General features: G+C 47.7%; 3 protein-coding genes and 1 long non-coding RNA gene across 5 annotated transcripts; 1 reads left to right on the forward strand and 3 right to left on the reverse strand.

Moving 5' to 3' along the window:
• Nucleotides 1–251: 251 nt before the first annotated feature.
• On the reverse strand, nucleotides 252–1,283 carry LOC112269355. Its single transcript, XR_002961176.1, has 2 exons — nucleotides 775–1,283; nucleotides 252–623 (listed from the first exon to the last, which is right to left on the reverse strand). It is a non-coding gene; the product is annotated as an uncharacterized LOC112269355 (long non-coding RNA).
• Nucleotides 1,284–1,467: 184 nt separating this feature from the next.
• LOC112269354 lies at nucleotides 1,468–2,458 on the forward strand. The gene is made up of 2 exons (XM_024456003.1): nucleotides 1,468–1,967; nucleotides 2,048–2,458. Exons 1-2 carry the CDS (start codon nucleotides 1,767–1,769, stop codon nucleotides 2,357–2,359), a joined length of 513 nt encoding a protein of 170 aa, XP_024311771.1. The 5' UTR covers nucleotides 1,468–1,766; the 3' UTR covers nucleotides 2,360–2,458.
• Nucleotides 2,459–6,147: 3,689 nt separating this feature from the next.
• LOC100822931 (probable mixed-linked glucan synthase 8) lies at nucleotides 6,148–12,855 on the reverse strand. 2 transcript variants are annotated; one of them, XM_003562889.4, is made up of 3 exons: nucleotides 12,308–12,855; nucleotides 8,188–8,926; nucleotides 6,148–8,061 (listed from the first exon to the last, which is right to left on the reverse strand). In XM_003562889.4, exons 1-3 carry the CDS (start codon nucleotides 12,628–12,630, stop codon nucleotides 6,418–6,420), a joined length of 2,706 nt encoding a protein of 901 aa, XP_003562937.1. In that variant the 5' UTR covers nucleotides 12,631–12,855; the 3' UTR covers nucleotides 6,148–6,417. The 2 variants fall into 2 exon arrangements, with proteins under 2 accessions (XP_003562937.1, XP_010237190.1); XM_010238888.3 differs by lacking the exon at nucleotides 12,308–12,855 and adding an exon at nucleotides 9,695–10,043.
• An 8,985-nt stretch (nucleotides 12,856–21,840) lies between these two features.
• LOC100844935 (mixed-linked glucan synthase 2) lies at nucleotides 21,841–25,088 on the reverse strand. Its single transcript, XM_010238892.3, has 3 exons — nucleotides 24,756–25,088; nucleotides 23,897–24,635; nucleotides 21,841–23,665 (listed from the first exon to the last, which is right to left on the reverse strand). Exons 1-3 carry the CDS (start codon nucleotides 24,995–24,997, stop codon nucleotides 22,025–22,027), a joined length of 2,622 nt encoding a protein of 873 aa, XP_010237194.1. The 5' UTR covers nucleotides 24,998–25,088; the 3' UTR covers nucleotides 21,841–22,024.

Genomic DNA, 25,088 nt, shown 5'->3' on the forward strand with positions numbered 1-25,088 from the left:
TCAGCACGGACAACTGGACAACTAGAATTAGAACTAAACTCAAACGTCAGAAAGAGGAACAAGATGCACTCACTGTCTAACCTGCACAAAGTTTAGAATTAGAATTACTCCCTCCGATCCATATTAGTTGTCGAAATATTACATGTATCTAGACGCTTTTTGAGCATGGATACATCCATATTTAGGCAAATTTGAGACAATTAATATGGATCAGAGGGAGTACCATAATTTTAATCCATGATTCAAAATGCTGAACTAAAAATAACTACTAAAACATGTTGACTCAAATGTTCCAAAAATAATACATTTCGCCAGTGTACCAACAACCAAAGTAGCACCTAAGAACCAAAATAAAAACGCTAGATGTCTATGGTTGATGATTTTGTGCAGCATATACATAGCCTACCAAATACTACCAGTTAATCGATGTATCACTGCTTCGTAATGCAGCTACCCCTAGTTCATATGGCAAAACAAACAGCCTTGCAATATCTCTTTCGTTTCTCGAGATTGGCAATCCCTCTTTCAATGCCAAATTTACTGAGGCACTTGACCTACTTCACTTGGCACCTGCAATATCCACAATCGTAAGGCAGATTGCACGCCACTTGGGATTGATTTACCTGCACCAGCAAACAAGCCCCCATTGGCCCCACAGGAAATCGAACACGGAGCAGTCGCTCGTCAATACAGGTTACGCGAAGGCAACGGCAGTGCCTGGGGGATATAGATTCGCGGTTAACGGGGGTGAGGGATTGGCGAAGGAAAGCGAACCTCGGGCTGGAGCGGCGCGAGGAAGAAGTCGGAGGAGACGACGAACTGGCAAGCTGCCCCCCAAGCCAAGGTGCTCTGTGCTACTGATTTCCTGCGCGGCACGAATGCCGCTATCCCACTAAATCTGGTCATCTGAATATCTGATGCGGATAAAGCTGCAGGCAACAAACAAGGGTGGAGGAGCAGCACTGCAGCTGTGCGGCATGAGAGGACGGCGGAGAGCCGGAGATCACGACACCGTCATCGACTCGCAAAGCGCCGGGCTCGACCTGACGCCGGGCGCCGTTGGAACTTGGGGTCTGTTTGGTTCGTACCAAATTTGCCAAAAGGAATACATGTCTTCTCACGAATCTTGCCAAATCATGGGCCAACAAATCCTTGGCCAAAATATTGGCTAGCCAATTGTTGGTAAATATTGGTAGGGCAAGAATAAACAAGAACCAAACACATCCCAACTTGGAAGGGAGCACCATTTTTTTTAGGGGGCATCTTGGGATGTAAAATGAGAACGCCGGAGGGTTGCTCCGCTCACGTATGCTAATTGCAGGCCAAATATCCTGCTGGGCGCGGCCTGTGCCGTTGTGCGCGTGGAGGATTTCAGTAACTAGGCCTTTGCGTTATTGTATGGGATTATGGCAGCCCGTTAGATTTTTCTTCTTTTGTTCATTTTTTTTAAAGAAGTCCATTTTTCACCCTCAAATGTGACCCTATCGCCGGATAATCCCCCGAACTGCAAAACCGGTTATTTAGACCCCTGAATTCCCTAATACCAGATAAATCACCCCCCCATTAGCGGTATATGAGCTGACGTGGCACATTTGAGGCGGTTTAGGGTGTGATTAGGCATAGTTGACCGATTTGTTGACTGCTGACGTGGCCACGGCGGTTAAATCGCCCGCGGTTCCTTTTTTTGCTCTCGATTCCCGCTGGCCACATTCGAAATCGCTCTCGATTCCCCACCTGGAAACCCTAGAAATCGCGGCGGGTCGTCGATGGAGCATCGCGGCGGGTCATCGTCCTCTAGGGTTTCATGCTCGCGGGCTCCCGTCTCATCGTCGCCAATCCCATATCGCGAGATGTCACTGGATTACTTGCAGGCGGTGATCTGCCACTGCGGGTTGAAGGCACCCCGTTGGATTTCGTGGAGCGTGCTTAACCCAGGGCAAAGATACCACACATGCCCCCTCCGCCGGGTAAGTTCTCTTGATTGAGGCATTCAGTGAGTAGAAATTTTGCATTACCCTATAAAGATGTTGTTTTGTTGTTTCTTTAGGGTTCTGGGGGCTGCAAGTTATTTGTCTGGCATGACCCTCTGACAACAACATTTCTTCGAGAATTGATCGGGGATCTTCGTGATTTTTGTCTGAAATGGAGGAAGGAGAATGAAGTGCTGAAAGCAGAGGCTGCTAATGTTGAAATGCAGTTAACTGAGATACAGAAAAGGATTGCAGAGGAGGAAAATAAAGTTCTGAGCTTAGAGGATGAGGTGAAGACAACGAGGAAGGAGCTACAAAATCAGAAGCTTGTTAATTTTGTCCTAATTTTCATGTTAGTTTCGGTTATTTATGCTGTAATGTCAGTTTGATGGATGCAGTTTGTAATGGGACAAATGTGAACCTGTAATGTCTTGAATAAATGGATTGTCTTCCTTGATGTTGCAAATACCATTTGAAAGACATTTGATTGAAATTGACACATCCTTATAACTTCAAGTTACCAGCACACAAATAGCTGACAAAACATAAGTGGCATAAATGTCACATCCAGATCAGTTCATGTTAACATGACACATTAAGCTAACAGAATACATGTTCATGACATTATTACATGTCCATAACACTATTACATGATTCACTTCCCTGATGATGAACCATCATTGCCACTGTTAACCATTTTTGCAGCCTTGAAATCAGCAAGAGTGAATACACAGTGAGATGGCTGGGAACTTGATGGCCTAGATGGTTGTGAGCTATTCTTGCTGATTGGCTGAGAACTTGGCTTCTTCTTTGGTTGAGAACTTGGCTAAGAACTTGGTTGACAGCCTTGGCTTCCTCCAATCTTGAGAGCTGTTGGCTTCCTTCTTAAAGGTGTCTCAATCAAAAAAGCCTTGTTCTTTGGTTCGGGTACAGGTGCAATACCCTACAATAAAAAAGGCACATGTTTAGGTAGTGCAAGAGCAAAACATGTTCAGTTGCAAAATGTTTAGGACATTACGTTCCTTCTCTTTAGCAGCTCTTTTGGCATTTTCAGCTTCAAAAGCATCTTTATCAATTTTTCTTTTCTTTGTTGCTTGCTTCACTATGTGAGCATTCAGATTATGCTTGTGGTTAGGATTGTTTTTGCAGCTCTTAATGTTGTGTCCTTGTTTATGGCAAAGACTGCAGGTGATTTTAATTCCAACCTTTGTCATCTTGCTTCCTGTAGGAACTTCACCTGGTTCTCTTCTCCTCTCTACCTTGGGCCTGCCTGGCATCCTTATGAACCCTGGTGCTTCTAGCTTAGGATGGTCTGCTGTGGGCCAACTCTCTTCTCCCTCCAATGGCTCTAAACAGTGATCATAGATTTTGTAATAATTCCCAATAGAGAAACAACTTGCTATGAAAGCTTCGACCTGCTGTGAGCTCTTGTATATTGCACTAATGGCATGGCAACATGGCAATCCTGAGAGCTGCCATACCTACATGTGCACTATCTTTTTTGCAATGACACAGTAAACCTAAACCTGTCATTCTCCTTAACCTCAAACCCATCCTTCCCATTCCAAAGTACATGACAACTTTGCATACTTAGCTGCAATCACTTGAGCTGTAACCAAGTTGTTGTCCCTTCTAGGAATGCAATGGTGTTCATCAACTAGTGTAGAAACTTGCAACCCCTTATTCTTACTTGTCTTGGATGCATATATCATCCATTTACAACCTGGCCATGAACAATGGGCTCTAACTTTGTTTTTCTCATCTTTAGTAAAGAGCAAATGGACATGCTGCTTTATCCCATACTTTATGAGAGCCTTCTTCATTTGCTCTTTCCCCCTAAACACCATGCCTAGCTGGAACTTAGGTTCTTTTGCCTTGCTATCAATCTTGGCCATGAACTCTTCCTCCTTTTGAATAGTTTACCTCCTTCACCATCACTCTCCTCATCATAGGAGCAATCATCATCTGAGTCAAAATAGTTAGTGTCATAACCTGCATCAAGATCACCAGCTTTCTCTTCTACAACATTGTTGTCTTTCACAACTGGACCTGTTGTGGCCCCCATCTTCTTGGCCCTCTTTTGTCTCCTGATCTCTCTAGCAAGCTTCCTTATCTGTTCAGCCTCTGAATCCTCACCTGAACTACACTCTGGTGGTACATATTTAGTGTCAGTATCCTCTTCTGAATCATCAACTGCCTCCTGTTCATTCTCATTAGTTTCTGGTGGTACATATTCACTCTCCTTCCTTTCTGATTTTTTTGTGCTGACACATCTAGTTCTGGTGGTGTAATCTTCTCCCTTGAAGGATGTGGCTTGGCAGGTATCAATTTTCTCTTAACCTTCTTCTTCTTGTCTTCCTGGCTGTACCCATATATCTCCCTAAATCTCCTGAGTTCAGCATCTAAATCCTTCTTACTTGGGGTCATGTCTTTGAATTTGATGACTCCTTTTCAGCATCATCACCAATTTCCTCTGCAGTACTCCTTCCTGCCAACTCTTCTTTACTGGGTGATATGAGCAACTTTTCCATTCCATCTTCTATTTCTGTGGGAGCATCAGATAATAGAAATATCACATAATCAGTCCCAACTGGTTGAACAGGTAATAGTGGAAATTTAGTTTCTTTCTGCTTGGAGTAGTATGTTTCAGCAAGTCTGATGTTTACCAATCCAACTGACTCCTCTGCTATTGGTTCCTCTGCTTCTTCCTCATCTGAATTATCTGAACTTGTAAGCTGAAGATCACTAGGTTGATTATCTGGCTCCTAGTCAGCATCTAACTGATTCTCATTCTCATTCTCATCAGACTCATACTCAAAATGCTCAACATATAGCTTCGCAACTCCACCATCTCTAATCTGACTGTCCATCCTACGTACTGAAGCATCATCATACAACAATGATAGTCCATCATCTACTGTTTATCAGGGAAAGCCAATAAATCTTGACTTGCCTCCTATCATCTAACCAGTCTAGCTCAACACTGATCATATCCTTCAAAAAAAATCCATGACTTCCTGATAGCAAAGCTTATCCCTGTCCAAGTGGTACAACCCAGTGATCCCACCCACGTATGTCATCACTCCATGTCTCGTCACAAACTTCCCGCAAATACGATATCTGATCGACAGATAGTCCAGCGGGTCGAAATCATCAGAGCCTAAAGATGCAACAAATTGAAGGATACGACCATCAGACCTAAATTTCGTCCCCATCCGCCCAAACCCTAAGAACTGCAAAACACTACCCAATTGAGGACCCATACGGACTGGGAGATTGAATTGCACTAACCTTTATCCATGGCGGGAATGCGATGACCGTCCCCCCCCCCTGCTCATGCGCGCAGCTCTCCGCTGAGATTCGTCGTCGCGGCGGCCAGATTGGTGAAGGAGCGAGAGAGAGAATGAGAGAATACGAAGGGGTCAGGAGAGGAAAGGAATCGCGGGTGATTTAACCGCCGTGGCCACGTCAGCAGTCAACTATGCCTAATCACACCCTAAACCGCCTCAAAGGTGCCACGTCAGCTCATATAGCGCTAATGGGGGTGATTTATCTGGTATTAGGGAATTCAGGGGTCTAAATAACCGGGTTTGCAGTTCGGGGGGTTATCCGGCTATAGGGTCACATTTGAGGGTGAAAAATGGACTTTTTTTTTCTGAAAGGTCCAGCAACTGTTGGCTTCCATTTATTAAAGCAGAGGGAAAATATGTACAGAGCCGCCCTAAGGCGAAAGAGAAAGAAAAGAAGGAAGAATTACGGTACATCTTCTTCTAAAAAACAATTACAGTACATATTCGCTCAAAAATAGAAACTAGAGTACATATTCTCCTCTGGAAAAAAAAATTAGAGTAGATCTTCAAACTTGGATGTTCATAATTTTGTTAAGAGCTTCTTGTCTCTTCAGCATGGCCGGTTCACTTGGCTTATCCCGCCTTGGAACAATACTTGTATTCCTTTGATTATTGATCAATAAAGACAATGTGATTTCGCTAAAAAAACAATATGTTCCCATCATCTTGATATTTTCTTTTCTTTTTTGCGGGGATGAGATGGATCTTTTTGGGTTCCATTTTTAGCAGCAGATTAGTTTGTAATTATTTCCACCTCATTTTCAGATCTGAACATTTCTAATCTTGAAGAACACTTGAAATGCAGCTAGAAGGTATGCACTATAGTCTATAAATCTTGATGTCTAGATTAGATAGGACGTGAGAGAATTTGGTTACAATTATTAAATACTACTCCCAGGCATCCTGGACATCATACTGGAAATTCTATACGTATTACTTCGTCACATCTCCTTTCCTTTCCAGGCAAATGGCCAATTTTACATTATGCACACGAACTTGTACGACCAATATGATCCACACCATCTAAGAAAACCAGAAAGAAGAAAAAACCTTCCAACAAGGGAAACTGGCACCAATAAGCAATAAAGACCAGAGCCTTACAAACCCCAGCTTGTGGGAAAACTGGCACCACCTGACCTTCTGAAGTGGAACCGAACAAACCCAGAGCGCATGGCTTGGATGGCAATATCCAGCATCGCGATTACAATAAACGCAAGGACAAACATAATGAACAGGACATAGGGTCTCTTGCTCCACCGTCCCATGATGCCCAGTGCAAAAGGGTAGATCAGCAGCAGAATCCATGCGTTGAACAGCAGCCCCAGCCCTGCATCTGCCATCTGCAAGAGCGACCATCCTCCGATTATCGCCTTGCCTATCGACGCACCAATGGCACAGACATTCACTGCTATCACTACCATTGTTGGGATCAGCATTGGAGCCCACTGCACAGCGTACAGTTCAGCAAACTTCTCACTGGTGCTGCTTGCTACCTGCTTTGCCGTCAGCTTGAATGAAACACCCTTCAAACCAAACAACTTCAGCACTATGTGCAGCACTGCTGTAGGGTACACAGCAGTCGCACCAACAATGTAGAACTGCTCATTGCGGATCCAGTCCAGCAGCGTGAGGCCTGCCCACTTGATCTCCACCATACCAATCAATTCGGTCAAGCCTATGACGATGACAAGGTACAACACGTACGTGGGAAATGGCTTCTGGATGTAGAATTGCCCACGGAAGATCCATATAACCGGGAAGAGGAGATAGAACACAAGAAAGACCGATGAGACTGGGTAGGCCGTCATGTTGGCGTAAGCTATTCGTTGCATAGGGTGGAGTCGGCGACCGGCCAGAAGTGGGCAGTTGCGTGAGAAGAACATCTCAAGGGAGCCCCCTGACCAGCGCAGGATCTGGTAGAGGCGCTCAGTGAGGTTGATAGGTGCAGTGCCGGCAAATGCATCTGGCTCCATGCGGCAGTACATTGAACGCCACCCATTCCGGTGCAGGCGGAAGCCGGTGACCACATCCTCTGTTGCAATGTTGTACACCCAGCCAACTTCCTTGCCCCACTCAGTCCCGTCCTCATATGCACATTTCATGACATCAGCTAACTCCGCCATGACAGACTCTTCAAGTGCAAGCAGTGACATGATCGAGCGTGATTGGTTTGCGGCTGGCTGCATTGAGCTGATAAAGGACAGTGAACTGCCAAACTTGTTGGAGCTGTCCACAATCATGGCGTCATCAGGTCTCCAGCGAGGTGGGTCAACACCATAAAGTGAGACACGACGGAACATGCAACCAGTGCCGACGTAAGAAGGCCCTTGGATGCCGTTGAGGCCGAGCAAGGTGGCATCGAAGAAGACACGGTTGTGATTGCAATACCTGTCTGTAGGATCAACATCATCAAAGCGTTGAGGGAACTGTACAAAGGCAGTATTGTCACCGTCACGGCGGTCGAGCATGAAACAGATGCCAGCCCGGAAAGCTTTTGAGTTGTTGACGTAGTGGTCGCCATCGAAGTTGATGATGAAGGGCGCATTGGTCAGGAGGGCAGAGACTCGCAGCTGTACGTTCATGGCACCTGCCTTCTTTTGATGATCATAGTTTGGATGCTTCTCACGCGAGATGTACACAAGCATTGGGAGGCGTACATCAACGGCGCTGAAGTCTAGAGGGTTGTTGGCGCTTGCAGGTAAACCAAGTTCTGGTTCATAACTTGGATGTTTCAACATAACCTATTGAACAGACATTGCAGTTTCAAACAAATGAGCACTCGTTCTTAAATTACTCATGTGTAACTCTAACAATAATAAAAAACTGGAAACTAAGTTCCATGAATTTTTTTTTATTGAAAATTATACCTGGACAATTCCGTCATGTTGTCCTTTCTTATGGTTCTCAGCTGGGTCGATCCATGTGCCTGGCCACTGTTTCCCATCTGCCATCCAAGTTGCCTTTGCACCTTCTTTGGCATCTGCATGATTGTATTTATCTGACCGTTGGGGAATGACGGTAAAAAGTGCATCTAAATGCCCCTTGAACTCATCATACTCTCTAGACATGTGTCTGTGGTCGTTGACAAACTCTTCTGGAGCATTTCCAGTGTATGGGCGTGTCTTTACAGAAAAGTAGCTCTCAGGGGCTCTTGGCTCAATAGAATGTTTTCGGCAAAAGGGAACCCACAACGCAGCAAATTTTGCAGTCTCAAGCAACCCATCGTAGTGGATTATTGACCCACCATCATCTGAGAGGTAGCAAGCATGCTTGTCAACTGGATAGTCTGCGGCAAGAATGGATAAGATGGAGTTCATAGTGTATATCATAGGCTCATTTATGGGATCCACTGTGTTGATGAACACATCAAGGAGAGGGAGGTTGGAGTTGCCGTCAGGGAGATCAAACTGCTGTTTCAAGAGGGCAAGGTTGGGGACACGCTTGATAGGATTAAGCTTTGCAACTTGGTTTAGCAACCAAGTGACACCAAACCAAAGATCTCCAACCATAGATATCCACCAAAGCCACATGCCGTCTGCATATGGATGCCTGACACGCCATACGAAAAATAGGACGATAGCAACCAATCTGACCAAGCTCAGCAACCTGTTATGACAAAATCAAAAGATCAACTCGTGGATATAGTTTTAGGAATTACCCGATACCAAGTATTAGCATTAAAACTAGAATCTTTAGCATAACTGAGAACCTTGTAGTATGTATGATTAGTGTGAACTTCGAAAATGAAATATCAAAACAAGGGGAACGCCCTCCATACCATTAGAAATATCAATTAATCCTCGCTGCAATATGTTATTGGTAAAGAACACTAAAACTACAATTGCAGAAGTATGTCGACGATAAGATGCTCATAATTTTTTTCAGTCAAATACAGAGTATCTATTAAGCAATGGCTGAATCAGACCTGACATGATACCAGGGATCTATGGCAGATTAAAGCTAGTACCTAATTTCACTCAGACTAAAACAGTGCCAAGGTATTTTTAGCAACGGTCAGTCCATCATAACAGATTAACAGAAGTCAAGTACCAAATGGAAGTCCCAGATAACCAATAATATTGATCAGATTAATCTCAAACTTTCTCGGATCGCTAAAGCCATCCCATTGACCAAAGATCACCGACACATGACCTGAATATTTTAGATTGCAGCTGGTACTCTCCTAGACTGCTATGACCTGCTAGTTTAAGTAGTCTTGCACTTTTTTTTGAAACAAGTAGTCTTGGACATTTCTGTTGCACTCATGTAAAATTTATTCAACTACAGGAGTTCAAGTCTTCAATTCCACATTTTTCCGATTTCGATTGCACACTGAGCGTAACACATTTCAGTAGTAATGCAGACAGGGCTCACATTTTGGGAAACCTAGCTGGGAGGCTCCAAGAAAACGAACGGGGCCGGGAGGCACCAAGGAGAACGGGCTATCGGAACCGGTGCCGAGAGGAACCGGCGGATCGACGCCGTCCGGCCACCGGTCCATGGCAGTGCGGCGACCCGCGGAGCCGACGGAACAGGGCAGGGTTGCCGTGCTGCACGGCGAGGGCTGGGATCAGATAGCGCAAGTCGAGAGGTGGAGGCGTGGCATCGCCAAGCCATGGGAAATAATTGGGGAGCGGCAGGTAGGGCTAGGTTTCCCGTCGCCGCCGTGCCGCGAGTTTGGACGGGGAGAGTGGTGTCTGCAACCGCCGCCGCCGACGTCTACGGCTGGGCCTGGGGACGTGTCAACAACTCAACACGGGTTTCTTGCCCATTAGTTAGTACATGGGCCTCCAGCTAAATTCGACTTATTCTTTTTATGGGCAATATACGCTAAATCCGTCTTATGGGCGATATACCGCTAAATTCAGTGTCTTTTTCCCCCCTAGGTGAATGCATAAGGCCACTCCAAATGCATAGTTTCTTAGCACGTTATCTTAGGTGGTGATATTTGATAAGAGACAACATTCACAATGCATAGTCTCTTAGTTGTTATATCTTAAAATGATTTATTAATTAATGTAGTAGGCATGCTTGAATGTGACTGGATAAATTAATATTTTGCAAGAGTGGTATCTCTAGCAAGAGACCACAACACTTTCTTTCTTCTTTAATTAGCATGCCCGTCAGCAAAATGTCTAAAATTACGTGCTAAGAGACTTGCATTGGGAGAGGCCTAATTATTTTGCAAGAGTGTGTACATGCACGCATATGAAAACGGAGGGAGCTAGCTGGGATCAATCGAATTGATCTCACAGCCTAATGCATAAGGCTGGTCATAGTGACGAGTAATCTAGGAGTAGTAACATGCTTAGTTTAAGTTATTATATGGTGTCATATGTTGTGTTATTTATTATGTTGTAAATTCGTCTTGTCTTGTCTTGATTCGTATGATTAACATAACTAGTTACTACCTTTTTTAGTTTATTTATTAGCATGATATGTCACCAGCCTAACTGGCATGTATGTTACTATCTAAGTTAATTGCACCTACCAGTGCACACTGAGCACGCGCAAAGAACTGTGCAGTCTAACGGACCACGCCGCGCAATCTATCAAGCCGCACTTAATTAGAAGCAAATGGCCGGCAGCTCAGCCGTTAGCACTAGTAGCAATCGTGCACGATCGATCTTTCTTCTCTCCTTTTGTTTGTTTTCTGTGGGCCGTGATCTCAATGGTGAGGCCCTTAGTCCTATCTTCATCGATGCTAGCTAATTAAAAGTAAGCACGGTCGCGATCGACTTCGAAGTGCGCTATCTGTTTATGGGAGAGTCCTATGTTTCCATTTGCTGCACCTGTGTAGAGTGTAGTATAAGTGCTTTCAGTCGGCAAGCACTCACGAGCTAACGAAAGGTTCCTTATGGACAGGAAACGGTGACCAAATGTTATCCTACCAAATTCTTGTCATTAACTAAGATTTGGTTCTTGTTTGGATGAGAGTCAACTATTTGGCAAGTCAAAACTCCAACCAACTCTAGTTCATTATTTTGGATAAATTTGGCCAACTCATGGACAAAAAAACCTCAACCAAATTTTTGACAACCAATTTTTTGACAAGGCTACTATGGACTCAAACTAAATAGCCCCTAACACTCGACAGTCGATGTTCAGGAATGTAGGACTTCCTTCCCGTGCAGGTGATTCAGTTGGTTTACAAGGAGATTCTTCTAAAAAGTATCGCGAGCTCAATTGACCCGGGAGGTGTAGCTTTAGGCTCTCAGATGGGTACTCTTGTTGGCGTCATCTTGACCTTTTTGTTTTGACCCCTTTCTAAATATTTTACCACTTCCTTCTAATCGATTGGCAAAGGGCTATCTTTTCTTCCAAAAAAGGAAAATCTTTCTCATCCCTCGCATAAATATACCACAAACAAACGTAAGCAGCACATACTCGAATTTTTGGGATGCCATACAAACAAATATAAATATGGAAATCCAGTTTCCTGACATGGCTATACTTGTCAGCAGTTGATGGGGTGCGCAACTGCGCTGTCTGCGCATGGTTGGAGCAACCTAACCATGTTGTTTGTGCGATTCATCATGTCAAGGTGGCACGGTGGTTTGTCTTTTATTCATCATTCGTTAAGTTTGGCCTCACACTCTGCATCGACCGATGCCACGGCAGCATATAATCTGGGTAGTAACTTCACACGTGGTTTATTTCTGCAAAACTCGGTAAAAAAGGACACTTCTTCCGTTCAACAAAAAAATGTCTTAATTTTGACTATATTTGAATGCATCGATCTATGCACTAAGTCATGTCTAAATACATACAAATTTTAACAAACTTGAGACATGAACGGAGGGAGTACGTAAATTCCGAAAAACAAATCGCTAAAAGATCACGTACGTTCATCCATAATTCTGTTTTTTCCATACACGATCACGCGTCCGCCGCGACATGTCAGATTCGACCAAGTTGCTAACACACCTGACACGACACCTGTTGATCGCAAAAACAAAAGTCCCCAAGAAAAAAAGGCTAACGCACCTGTATGGATGGAGGAGGATGCCTCTGACCCTGAAGTTCCGGTACAGCAGCGGCCTCAAGCCGTCCTCGCCGCCGTCCGCCGTGGCCGCCTCCATCTCCCCCTCATCGGCAGCCACCCAATACCTGTCCTTGGGGCTGATCTTCTTCTTCGTAGCCTTTCCACCGGCGCCGCCGTTCGCCAGCACGGGCGCACGGGCGACGACGGCAGCTGCGGCCTTGTGCTGCTGCCCATTAATGCCAGCACCGATCTCCAATGCCAGCGCCTGGTCCGCGACGCCGCCGCCATTGCCGGCAGCACCGCTCGCTGCCTCCAGAGAACCCATCCCTCTAGCTAATTTAGCTAGCTATCTACTGGTACGACGCACTCAGCTTGCTTCAGTGTAGTGTGTACGTCTCGATCTCTACGACAGAATGAAGAGCTATATAGCAGCAAATTATTAAGCTGGCTGTATGGTGCTCGTATGTCGACTGAAGTGGCCGGGAGGGCGCAAGGATATATGTACTGTATTACACTACACCGGACGGAGTGTCGGCTGCGTGCGCTGTGGGGATCGCCAAACGGCCGGGTCACGGCCACTGGATCGCGTGAGAATACGATTCTACACGGGGTGGAGCGGATGGGCTGCAGCTATCAACGTGCGCAGGGACGATAAATTATTTGCCATGCGCGCTAGCTGGCCACGCCATTAAGGAATGCTGCTGCTACTGTTTATTTTTGGCATCTGGCCTGCAGGGATGGCATCCGCCCTGCTTGTTGACCGTGTTCCGCATGCAGCAAAGCTTCAATTCAGGATGGCTAGCCAGTTGAACATTTTTGCAGTTTCTTATTTTTATTTTCAAAAGGGGTATTTTCGGTATCTGTATCAACCGATTCACACGACCATTCTCGCTAAACCAAAGTATGCGAAGAGTAAATACGTTTTGTTTTATCGCTTAGCTAGACCTACGTACGGGAAATTGATCACAAGCTACCAGTCGAATTAACGAGATGGAGCTCCAGAACAATGCAAAACAATGAAAATCCTATTTAGGTTTTTTTTTAAACGAGGCAAACAGAGCTGGGAGGCCAAAAGGAAAAAAAAAAGAAACAATTTAGGACATAATGACTTGCAAGATGCTTAGCTCCGGCAAGCCCCCAAACGCGCCCCTCACCCTTGATCCGCCGGATGAGCAAGGGGGAGTGGGAGGGGGAGGGTGGTGGACATGTTATTGAAGACCCTGGCATTGCGCTCTTTTCAAATTTCTCAGGTCACTACCATGAGAATGGTCCGAATGTCCTTCCGGAGGCCGTTCCGAGGGGATGTGAGGGACTTCCACCTGGAGGCCATAGAGGCCTCACCCGTCGAGGCCGGACGGAGCAGGGCGGGGGCGTCAATCCAAAGGGAGATGTTGTGCCAGATGCGCTTGGAGTAATGGCAGTCGAAGAGGAGATGCAAAGCAGTCTCCGGGCAGGTCCCACGAAACTTGCAAATTAAGCGGCTGGTACGGCCATCCCTTGCCGCTAGTCAGTCGGACGTCCAAAGCCTGTTCTGGATAGCGAGCCAGCCAAAGAAATGGCATTTAGGCGGAGCCCAATACGACCAAATGAAGCGGTGGAAGGAACAGGCCGATGCGCCGAAGAGCACTGTAGGCAGAGCGAGTCAGGCCCAATATGACCAAACAATGCTATCAGGGAGGGAGTACTTCTAAATAGAATATTCTTGAAAACATCGAACTTTCGCCCTTACCAGCGAGTCTGCTAAAAAAGACAATATAACAACTCCAGGCTGAAATAGTACAACTGAAACACTTGCAAGTGTTCTATATCAAACTAGCTCACCGAATCGCAAGAGAAACATGCAGACAAGAATACAAGGTTTTTTTAAGCTCATGTGAAAATTGTTTGCACTTTGTTAACATCTTGATGTCACTCCTAGCAGCTTTCTAGGCTCAAAACTGTCCCCAAATATCAAGACTAGTCTTTCCATCGCACTCTGCGGGAGGTCACATTTTTCCAAATTGCTCCCATTCAAGCACGCTTAACTAAGACACGCTTAACTGAGAAGTTATTTGGTAATGCGCTACCGAAAAGAATATTGATCCGGTAGTCTATCAATCCAATTAAGTCAGAGGCCTGACTATTTGGCACAATGGCTGCGAAACTTACAGGTTCTCAACAGCGAAACAAGAGGGAAAGGTTGCCTAAAATGCTTGCAGAGGTATTCATAATAATTTATATTTATTTTCTCTTGTTTCCAGCTCGCGGTAACAACCCGGTTTCATGAAAGCACAGAGGATGAGGAGGATCAGGGGAAGCATCTGGATTTGCACTCATCCATGGTGAAATAGCAATTCCAATCACCTGAACAACAATAGCATCTATATTTAGTTGTGTCACATATTGGGATAGTGCTACTAGAACCGCACGCAACATCAGTTTTATGGTTCTTTTTTCCGCCGGCGCCGACTTCTATGTATCTGCCTACAGAATTATACAGAAAAATATTGTTAATGTGTGTACACATGACCACACAGATCTCTATATAATTATATTCACTCTAAGGAATAAATTACTCGGCAGAAAGAAAGAATACAAGAACAAAATATGGTGTGTTATGTGTCACTTACATTGCCCGTGGATAGCAGCAAAGCATAAGAAAAGAATAAGAAGCAGTAGTGCTTGTGCGCGCTTCATGCACTTCCACATGTAGGCAATCGATTATAACTACAATATCACTCTTTGAGAAAAGATTATGTTTTGCAGATGCTTTGCAGCTTGATCGATGTGATAATGTGGCCCGTATATATAGAGATTGGTAGGTATATATGAGGAATATTGGAGGCTATAGGTAGCAGGAATTGATATGTCCGCTTTGTATATGCATATTAGTTCGCCTTCCATTCCAATGTTAGGAAATAGATAGCAGGATCATAGCGATGTCTTTACGAAGTTATTCGTAATAGTTAATTCTTTCTGAAGTTATATGGCCATGAATATTTTCTTATATTGTACATATTGTTACTTACATGATATGTACATATCTTATTGTTGCTTTTTTCCTTCCACAATTATTTGATAGAGAGATTAATTGGTAGGTGTATATGTGGAAGATTAGAGGCTATAGGAAGCAGGAATTAATATGCCCACTTTGAATATGCGTATTTCCTTCCAAACTTAGGTTATAGACAGAGCGATACAAAGTTATTCGTCAGAGAAAACTCTTTCCAAAGTTATTCGTCAGAGAATATTTTCTTATATTGTACATACAATTACTTATAAGAGACTCGGTGTGATGTCCCTAGGCTGCTGACCGTCAAGCCAGGCAAAGGTCCAGAATGAGGTCGAGCAGCCGTTGCCGGTGATGATCTTGGTCGAGGCATAGAAGAGGCTTTTGACGGTGTCATCACACAGAAGATCAAGACCCACCCATGGTTTGTCAGGGGCTGCACAAAGAGTCCGACGGCCATCTGAGGACATTATACCACCGTCCTCTTCTCGGCAATGAAGAGGAAGCACCCCTGCTCGACTTGAGAGGCATATAACATTTTCGGTCAAGGGAACATTTATTGAATTTTGAAGTCGCATCAAGAAAATACATCAAGTAAAATTCGCATCTGGATTCTGCATAACAAGATGCACACAGCCCAACAAAACCAAAAGAAAATAATATTTATAAGTGTCTTATTACAATCAATAGGAAAAATGCTAAGGTGTCTGCAGTAGAAGATCAAGTTGCCACCCATTACGAGTAAAAACCTTCGTGAAAGCTTGCTCCACTTGAGTAAAAAAAAGATTTCAGCCTTTACAAACGGCCAACGAGCCTATTAGTATGAGTCAAGATGTTTCTCCTGCAATTGCGGCCGACAATTGGATACCGTTCTACTTTAGGATAGAATTAAAACTAAATATGAACTGTGAACGGAGAGAGTGCCTCTAAGGCCACTCTCAATGCATCGTCCCTTAAGGGGTGTCTCTTAGCTCAAAATAAATGCTAAAAGACAACATCTCCAATGCATTGTCCCTTAGATGTTGTCTCTTGTGAGCTTGCAATTAATTAGATTTGAGATTAGTACTTGTACCTCAACTTTGTGGCCTATTTGTGACATAAACCAACATATACAATATTTCATACAAATAAATCATGCTATTTGTGACATGTACCAACGTATCAAAGTAGTTCATACGAATAGTATCAAAGTAGTTCATACGAAATCCCCTTTGAGTTCAGTTTGGGCAAAAAACAAATAGTATCGAAAGAGTAATCCTGTTTGTTACAATACCGAACCCATGTTCGTCACCTATACAAGTACAATACTGACAGACCTATTTTCACAGCAAGCATGGATCTGTTACCTGCAAATAAGCTTCATTGGACTCACGCAGAAAAGGTGCAAAACAAAATTGAGCTCTTCTGCTGTTTACTTGTGTACTATCAGATCTGTGGTGGTTGTACTTCATAAAGTACACATACCAGCATAAACAGATGTCCATATTTGCCATGATTACCCCTGATTAATTAGAGCTGCTGCTTGTAGACCACACAACCATGGAGATTGTGCTTACCATTGATTTAGAGATCTGTTGGTGGAGGAGCTACTGCTCGTCTGCTCATCGGCTGAACTGAAGTGTTGAGGTTGCAACGGCAGTGCCGTGGGCGCCTTCTCCCTACTGCGGTCCATTCCCATGGATTAGGCGACGAAGATGCGCCGGCGACGGAGGTGGAAGGGGATGGGGTGTGCAGTGTGCTGGCGACGGAGATGGACGGGACGAAAACGGCGAACCGAGCAGGAGGGCCGACGGGGAGCAGCAGTGGGAGGGGGAGCGGAGGAGACTGGCCGGCGGCAAGCTGCAGTGGGAAGGGGGAACTGCTGAGTGATGAGACTGGCCAGCGGCAAGCTACGGCAGGATGGCAGCAACCTTTGGTGGGTTGCATCGGGGGAGAAAGGGGCGAGAGAAGAATTGCCGCAGCGGCCGCACGGGATCGAGCGAAATCAATGCCTGTGTTGGGGTATGTGCCAAAGATCGTCGCCCACGGAAGAACCGATTCTTTCCATTTTCACAATAACTGTTGTGCCATGTCAGATTTTTTTCCTAAGATACCGAGCCAAACAACGAGCGCTGGTAGTGGCCTAAGGGCGTGTACAATGCGGTGACGTCAGCCTTTTCTTAACGGTGCCACATAAAAAAAAATCTTACGTGGAAGAGAGAGAAACGAAGAAAAGACACGAGATTATTTATGATGTCGATATGACATCTTCCCAGGTCGCCGCTAGATTGGAATATGTCGTACAGTGTGTTCTAAATAGACAAACAATAAATGCAAGTAGACCTGCGTCCTGGCAAGGCATGCAGAGAGAACGTGCACTAGATTATTCCTCTGGTGCACAGGCCACAACCAAAAGACGTTTTTGGGCCGAAAGACGCATATACAGGACATGCACTATTTACTTCAGCCCTTATTTAACTCGTGCAGGATAATGCAGATTAATTTTATGGGCCATCTCAGATAAGATCAACATATAAATATTTCTCAGGATCGTCGGCGTGCATTGATCGATCATTACGTTATGTTTTCCGGCGAGAATATGGATCATCCACCATTTTTTTTGCGGGGAGAATATGGATCATCCACCATTGAATTCCCACATGCCACGTCCACAGCAATTGGATCCAGCATTCGATTATCCCACTCACATGCACCGTGTACGCATGCCGTTGGTTGATTAATCAATCGGATTGGACTTGATATATATATATATCTTCTTTCTTATTCTTCCCTCTTGACGAAGGCATAGTAGCAAGCCTCTTGATCCTTAGAAATAGATGGCGCATCTGCACCGCATCTCGACCCGATCGACCCCGCGTGCGCCGTCGGTCGGTGGATCTTAACTCCTGGCCTATCTGAGTATAGTAGGCGTATTTCTTTGAACTTTTCCATTTTAGAAGGCTGGTCTTTGTCTTGATTAGAGTGGCAGCAGATGGCACATCACATCACAGCCCGTGGCTGGTCCCTCTTGCTTCGGAGGTTGGACAGACACACGACGACTTGCAGCTGTTGGACGTGATTGAAGCATCCTTCTCCGGTGCGTTTCCACATTCATTTGGTTGGCCGGAGTTTGGATTTATTAACCGCCTGTATTTATTTTAAGGGTTTTGATTTTATATTGAAAACGCTAGGTAAACGTCGCAACTACATGGATGCACTCTGGAAAATTTCACAAAACCACAGTTCGATTCCCCCACTTTTGTTAATCTGTCCAAAAAATCACAGTTTTACAGTCAGTATGTACCAACAATCCCAAATCAACGGGTTTAGACCTTCCGACGGTATTTCTTACGATTCGGTCCCACCTGTAAAAGGACACATCGGACAAATCCGACCCGGTAGCCCGTTATGCCGCAACTACTCCCATTTCATCTTCTTTCCTCCGGCCGGCGCTGAACCAGCAGGTAGACCATGGGACCGCACTTCTGCGACGTCCACCCACCCGTCCCGCGTGCACAAGCCCCCGCGCGCGTCCGATGCCCATCAAGCGGTGATGCTCCCCACCTGGCCCGCGTGACCCGACGCCACATCTATTCACCGGTGGGCACCGGACGAGCATGGACCTCGTCGTCACTGGTGGAGTCGTCGGAGCCGTGGATGGGCCTTCCACGCGCGTAGAGCTCGTCGAAGGGCGAGGCGGAGGCGGCCGCAACCCCAACCCCGGCAAGCTCCTGTGGCGGCTCCCAATCGCCCCGACGGGTACAACTGTGCCGGTGGAGGCGGCGCAGGGAATCTAAGATGCCGCACGGCGGAGTTAGGCCAAGGCCCAATCTGAAATTAATTCCTGGAAAATCTTAAAAGCCCATTTATGCAGTGGGATGAGGAAGTGGAAATAGTCCCACATTGCTAGTTTAGGGGAGTTGGACCAATATATAAGGTATGTTGGTTCTCACCTCTTGAGCAAGTGAGCAAAGGGAAATCCCTACGCGCTTGCCTCGCCTTGTCACGACGCGCGCGCTGCGTTTCGTGGACCGAGTTCGAGCCGTGCCGGGTCGTGCTTATCTTTTTGGCAGTCGGAATCCGTTGCGGACGCGTAACAAATCCCGATAATTGGGGAGTCGGTTTTGGTTTCCAAAACCGAACCGAAATCCGCCTGCGTGCCTATATAATAAGACTACCCCGGCCTCCGGACTGCAGAGGAGATAACCCTAGCCGTCACGCCCACGATCCAATCTCGTTGTTCGCTGCCAACTGCTACTCCATCCCGTCGACTGCGTGCACAGATCGCCGGGAGAGCAGGCCTCCGGAACCCCGACCTTCGAGATCCTGCCCGGGAGACGGTCGATAAGGTTTTTGGGAGCGTTCTCACGCGACTGCTCGCTTCTTCACGTCTCTGTTTCGTCGGCATCTTCATCACCAATGGCCGACGACCTCGGAGATCCCGCGGCTCAGGCTGCCGCTCTAGCTCAGCAGCAGCAGGCTGCACAACTCCAAGCACAGCAGCAGGCTGCCCAACTCCAAGCCCAGGCAACTGCTGTTGCATAGGCGCAAGCGCAGGCACTGGCCGCTGCACAGGCGCAAGCGCAGGCACTGGCCGCTGCTCAGGAGGTAATCAAGGTTGCAGCTGCTACCGGCGTGAACATCGACGCCACCGGACTCGTCACCGACCTCAACAAACAAACACAAGAAAAGAGCATAGCACCGTACGTAATCTGCTCTTTCTTGTTGATTTTGATTAATAGTTCTATTATTCATGCCGTGAAATTAGATGAGTTTTATTGCTGTGCGTTGCTATTTAATTTGTCTAGTTTGCATAATATAATGTGTTACATGTTTTACACACTGTCTTTCTGAATTAAATATTCATCAAAATTACCTAATTATTCAACAGGGGAGCGGCGGGCGGAGGCAGGAAGCGGTCGACATGGGGGTCGTCGCCAGTGGGTGAGGCGCGGCTCTCGCTCCTCGCTTTGCTGCACCTGCGGGCGGATTCCTTTTCCCTCGGCGATCCGGTGTACGCGCCCGCTGCGTGCTCGTCAAGGAGGCGGTGGAGGCGCGGGGTAGGTGGCCGCGCTCGCCACTCGCGTCGAAGAGTGCTTCGCAAGCTCGACTGGAGCGCACCCAAGGACGCCACCTCCATGGCCGCCCACGGCCTGGTCTGCTTCGCCGAGGTCACCACGATGCTCCGCTCCTGCGACTACGTCGCGCACGACCTATTGAGCTATCGGGTCGGGTCAGGTTCGTCTGACGTGTCACCTGACAAGTTGGTCCGGTATGTAAGGAAAAATGTCAAGTTGCCTAAACTCGTTATTTTAGGCTTGTTGCTACATTGTGACTGGAAAACTATGCTTTTCCGGACATATTAGCAAAAATGGGGGTTGCGTGCGAATATTGTCCTGAAATGTGTGGTTTTGTGAAATTTACGCTTACTTTTAAGGGAGTATTCCGTACATTTTTCTCTCCAGAATACATCTAAGAAAGTGCATCATCGATTAAAGAATAAAACTACGGAGCAGCAAATACAAAATGTCCCAACGCTCGCTCTCCTTCCCCAGCTACCCATCTTTCTCCTCCCTTCCTTCCCATCAATCTCCTCATTCGCCACCGGCCGCTGTCCATTCCTCCACCGTTGTGCGCTCCTTCTACTCCGCCGTTAGCCGCCGCCGCCGGCAGACGTCCATTCCTCTGCCATCCTCCCCTCCTAGCTCCCACCACCAACCGCTCCTTCTCCTCGATCCTCTCTCAGCTCTATCCCTCTGTCGCTTGTTCCTACGCCACTGTGTGCTCCGGCCTTCTCCTCTGTTGTTGTCCCGTTCCTCCGGACTGAGTGCCTCCTACTCTTTTAGCAGATGCCGATTGAGTAACTAGGGCATCCACATGGTAGACTCAATTTTGACTCTCTATATCACTAGAGTCGACTTATTAATAACTATATGGGGTTATATGTTTAAACTAAATCTAGATGATTTATTACGTTAAATGTGACGATGTACAAGGGCAAAAATGTCTGACTCTTAACTGAACTTTTAGTCGTCTCTTGGCTTAGGGTCAAGAATAAGTTTTCTTCTTTGATTCTTCTCTTTTCTGTTTTTCTTTTTTCCACGCCGGAAATGTCAAGTTTTTTTTTAAGTCAACCTTTACGAATACTAAGTGGCCGCTCAGGTACATGGGACGTCCACGAGGCCAGCCTGCAGGGTGCCATGCATAGCTGGGCTGCTGGGGCCATCCGGACGAGACTTTCGTTGTAGGCCGGCCTTCTCCGTTTGCTATCTAGCCACATTTAGCCGAACCGTGCACGACAAACTTTCTGCGGGTCTGACTGCAGGAGAGGCCTTTCTCCGTTTGCTATCTATGCCACATTGAATTGAACCGCTGGACTGCAGTCCAGACCTATTGCGCCGTTTACTAAGTGGCCTTTCTGCGGTTCAATTCAATGAGCAATCCAGCGAGCTAATTGGGCTGGACTGCAGGAGAGGCCGCAAAATCCATCTAATTATTCGTCTGTAAGTAAAAAAAAAATCTTGAGAAAATTCATTTCAACGCCTCAAACCGGGAAAATACAAGAAGTCCATGGCAAAAGAAATGGTCTTATAATCGAGCAGGGTACAGGAGTAGTTGATGCATGTACAGCGACTAAATTCTCATGTTACAGAGACATGAGTAAATAAAACACACAAATAATCGGACCGAGTCCCAGCGATCGTACGTCGTTGTAAAAAAATGAGCTGTGTCTCTCTCTCTCTCCGGCCGTCTACCCAGATGGCCCGGTCAGCGATGCTTTACCAAGAGAAGCCGCAACTTCTGACAATTCTGATGGGTACCGTGCTCCATGGAGCATGATATACAGGAGCGCCACGGCGCCAATGGCCATGACCAGCATGACGAACAGCAGGGCGGGCCTCTTGCCCCACCGCCCCATGATCCCAAGCGCGAACGGGTAGAGGAGCACGAGGATCCACACGTTGAACACCATCCCGAGCATCGCGTGCTGCGCCTGGTCCGTGAAAACCCCCCACGCCACCGCCTTGCCCACCGCCGTCCCGACCGCCGCGACGTTCACCACAAGCACGACGATGGTCGGGATCAGCAATGGGACCCACCTGACAGTGTAAAGGTCCGCGAACTTGTCGTCGGAGCATGCGTCTGACTGCTTGGACGTGAGCCGGAAGTATATCCCCTTCCCGGTCACCAGCTTCATCGCCATGTACAGCACCGCCGTCGGGTACACGCCCGTGGCCCCGATCATGTAGAACTGCTCGTTGCGGCACCAGTCCAACAACGTGATCCCGGCCCACTTCACCTCGAACATGCCGATGACGTGGATGATGGAGATCACCGCGGCGAGGTACACGATGTAGGTTCCGAAGGGCCTCTGGATGTAGAATTGCTCCGAGACGAGCCACATGACCGGGAAGAGGTTGTACGCAAAGATGAACACCGTCACGATCGGGTAGGTGGACATGTTGAGGTAGGCCACCCGCTGCAGAGGGTGGAGCCGGCGGCCCGCGAGGAGCGCGTTGCTGTGGGAGAAGAACATCTCCAGGGATCCCCCCGACCAGCGGAGCACCTGTAAGAGGCGCTCCGTGAGGTTGATTGGGGCTGTGCCACGGAACGCGGCGGGCTCCATGGAGCAGTACATGGAGCGCCACCCTTGCCTGTGCATGCGGAACCCGGTCACCACGTCCTCCGTCGCGATGTTGTACACCCATCCGACATCTCGGCCCCACGAGGTCCCGTCCTCGTAAGCACACGTCATCAGGACGGCCAGCTCGTTGGCGAGTGGCTCGTCGACAACCACCGGTGTGATAGACCGCTCTTGGATGGCGCCATCCGGCATCGAGTTTATCAGCGACGTCGAGGTACCGAAGTCGTGTGACTTGCCTGCGAGCTTGATGCTGTCGGCTCTCCAGCGTGGCGGCTCCATACCGTAGAGCGCGACACGGCGGAACATGGTGCCCGTGCCGAGGTAGGAGGGGCCCTGGAGGCCGTTGAGGGAGAGCATGGTGCCGTCGAAGAAGACGCGGTTGTGGTTGGCGTAGCGGTCCGTTGGGTCCACGTCGTCGAAGCGCTGCGGGAACTGGACGAAGGCCGTGTTCTGTCCATCGCGCGGGTCGAGCATGAAGCACATCGGGGCACGGAGAGCCTGGTTGTTGTTGATGTAGTGGTCGCAGTCGAAGTTGACGACGAATGGCGCGTTGGAGAGCAACGCGGAGACGCGGAGCATCACGTTCATGGCGCCGGCCTTCTTTTGGTGGTTGTAGCCGGGGCGCTTCTCCCGGGACATGTAGACGAGCATGGGGATCCTCGTGTCGACGTTGCTGAAGTCGATTGGACTGTCTTTGCTGGCTGGTGATCCCAATTGTGGTTTACGGCTTGGATGGTTTAGTATGACCTGTCAAAACGTACAAAATGCATGTTGGTTTCCTGTCAGCTTTTTCATGGTTCCCTCTCTTCAATTTGTTGCATTCCCGCCCCCCGCCCCCCCCCCCCCCCCCCCCCCCCCCCGGTTAAGCCATGACATTCACATCCAACGACTGAGATCTAGCAAGACTAATAATTTGAAGTTGAGTAACGACTGAAAGGTGCAACGTAGATTCATGCAAGGTGCAACGTTAACTTGTACCTGAACAATCCCAGCGTGCTGTCCCTTTCGGTGGTTCTCAGCTTGCTCAATCCATGTGCCGGGCCACGGCGTCCCGTCAGCCATCCAAGTCGCACGTACAAGACCAGGTCCTTTGTTGCCCGAGTTATTGTACGCATCGGATCGTTGTCGAATGGTGCTAGAAAGGGAGTCAATCCTCACCTTGAACTCATCATATTCCCTTCTCACTCTCCTATGATCCTTCATGAATTCCCCAGCCATACCCCCAATATACGGCTGCGTCTTCATCCCGAAATAGCTCTCGGGTGCCCTGGGCTCGACGCAGTGCTTCCGGCAGAACGGGACCCAGAGAACGGCGAAGTTGGCGACCTCGAGCATGGCCTCGTAGTGCACCAGCGTGGCGCCGTCGTCGGAGAGGTAGCAGGCGTACTTGTCGACGGGGTAGTCGGTGGCCAGGATGGAGAGGATGGTGTTGACGGTGTAGAGGATGGGCTCGTCCACGGGGTCGACGGTGGTGACGAAGATGTCGATGCCCGGGAGGTTGTCGTCGGAGCCGGAGGAGGAGTCGGCGAGTGCGGCGAGGTCCGGGACGCGTTTGACAGGGTTGAGTTTTGGGAGCTGGTTGAGGAGCCAGGAGAAGCCGAACCAGACGTCGGCCACCATGGACGTGGCCCAGAGCCACACGCCGTCCCGGTTCCGGTGCTCGATCCGCCACGCGAAGAAGGCCACGATGGCCACCAACCGCACGAGAATGAAGAACCTGTTGTCGCAAAACATACATGAAAGCCACTGTAAAACCACTAGCTTGTTGTACGTTTTGGGCGTGTCCATATCCATATTGTAAAACCAATATATGTAGTAACGAGATGGATATATGGACCTGTAAGGATGAAGGATGCTGCCCTTGACCTTCATGGTCCGGAACAAGATCGGCCGGCTGGCGTCGGTCCCGGAGTACATGTCTCCTCCCTCGTCGGCGGCGACCCACACGTCGTCCTTGGCGTCGATGACCCGCTTGGCCACCGGCGAGTCAGCCGTTGTGCGGCCGTGCACTCCGCTCTCGGCGTCGGCGTCCAGGGCCTCCACACGGGCATTGGCCCGGCGAGTGACTACCGCAGCCATACTGGAACTGGAGGCAATGGCCAGTACGTGTGCTCCTTAGGCAGCTGAGCTGATCAGCTTTGTTTTCGTGCCGACTAGGTGCTTTGCCTAT

The sequence above is a fragment of the Brachypodium distachyon genome, chromosome 1 (assembly GCF_000005505.3).
Source record: "Brachypodium distachyon strain Bd21 chromosome 1, Brachypodium_distachyon_v3.0, whole genome shotgun sequence".
Taxonomy (NCBI): Eukaryota; Viridiplantae; Streptophyta; class Magnoliopsida; order Poales; family Poaceae; genus Brachypodium; species Brachypodium distachyon.

Coding starts and splice junctions, on each gene's coding strand:
- LOC112269354 (XM_024456003.1), top strand. CDS start 1,767: ATGGAGCATCGCGGCGGGTCATCGTCCTCTAGGGTTTCATGCTCGCGG. Junction 1,968..2,047: donor ACACATGCCCCCTCCGCCGG/GTAAGTTCTCTT, acceptor TTGTTTCTTTAG/GGTTCTGGGGGCTGCAAGTT.
- LOC100822931 (XM_003562889.4), bottom strand. CDS start 12,630: ATGGGTTCTCTGGAGGCAGCGAGCGGTGCTGCCGGCAATGGCGGCGGC. Junction 8,927..12,307: donor ATCCTCCTCCATCCATACAG/GTGCGTTAGCCT, acceptor TTGTCATAACAG/GTTGCTGAGCTTGGTCAGAT. Junction 8,062..8,187: donor AACATGACGGAATTGTCCAG/GTATAATTTTCA, acceptor TCTGTTCAATAG/GTTATGTTGAAACATCCAAG.
- LOC100844935 (XM_010238892.3), bottom strand. CDS start 24,997: ATGGCTGCGGTAGTCACTCGCCGGGCCAATGCCCGTGTGGAGGCCCTG. Junction 24,636..24,755: donor AGCATCCTTCATCCTTACAG/GTCCATATATCC, acceptor TTGCGACAACAG/GTTCTTCATTCTCGTGCGGT. Junction 23,666..23,896: donor AGCACGCTGGGATTGTTCAG/GTACAAGTTAAC, acceptor ACGTTTTGACAG/GTCATACTAAACCATCCAAG.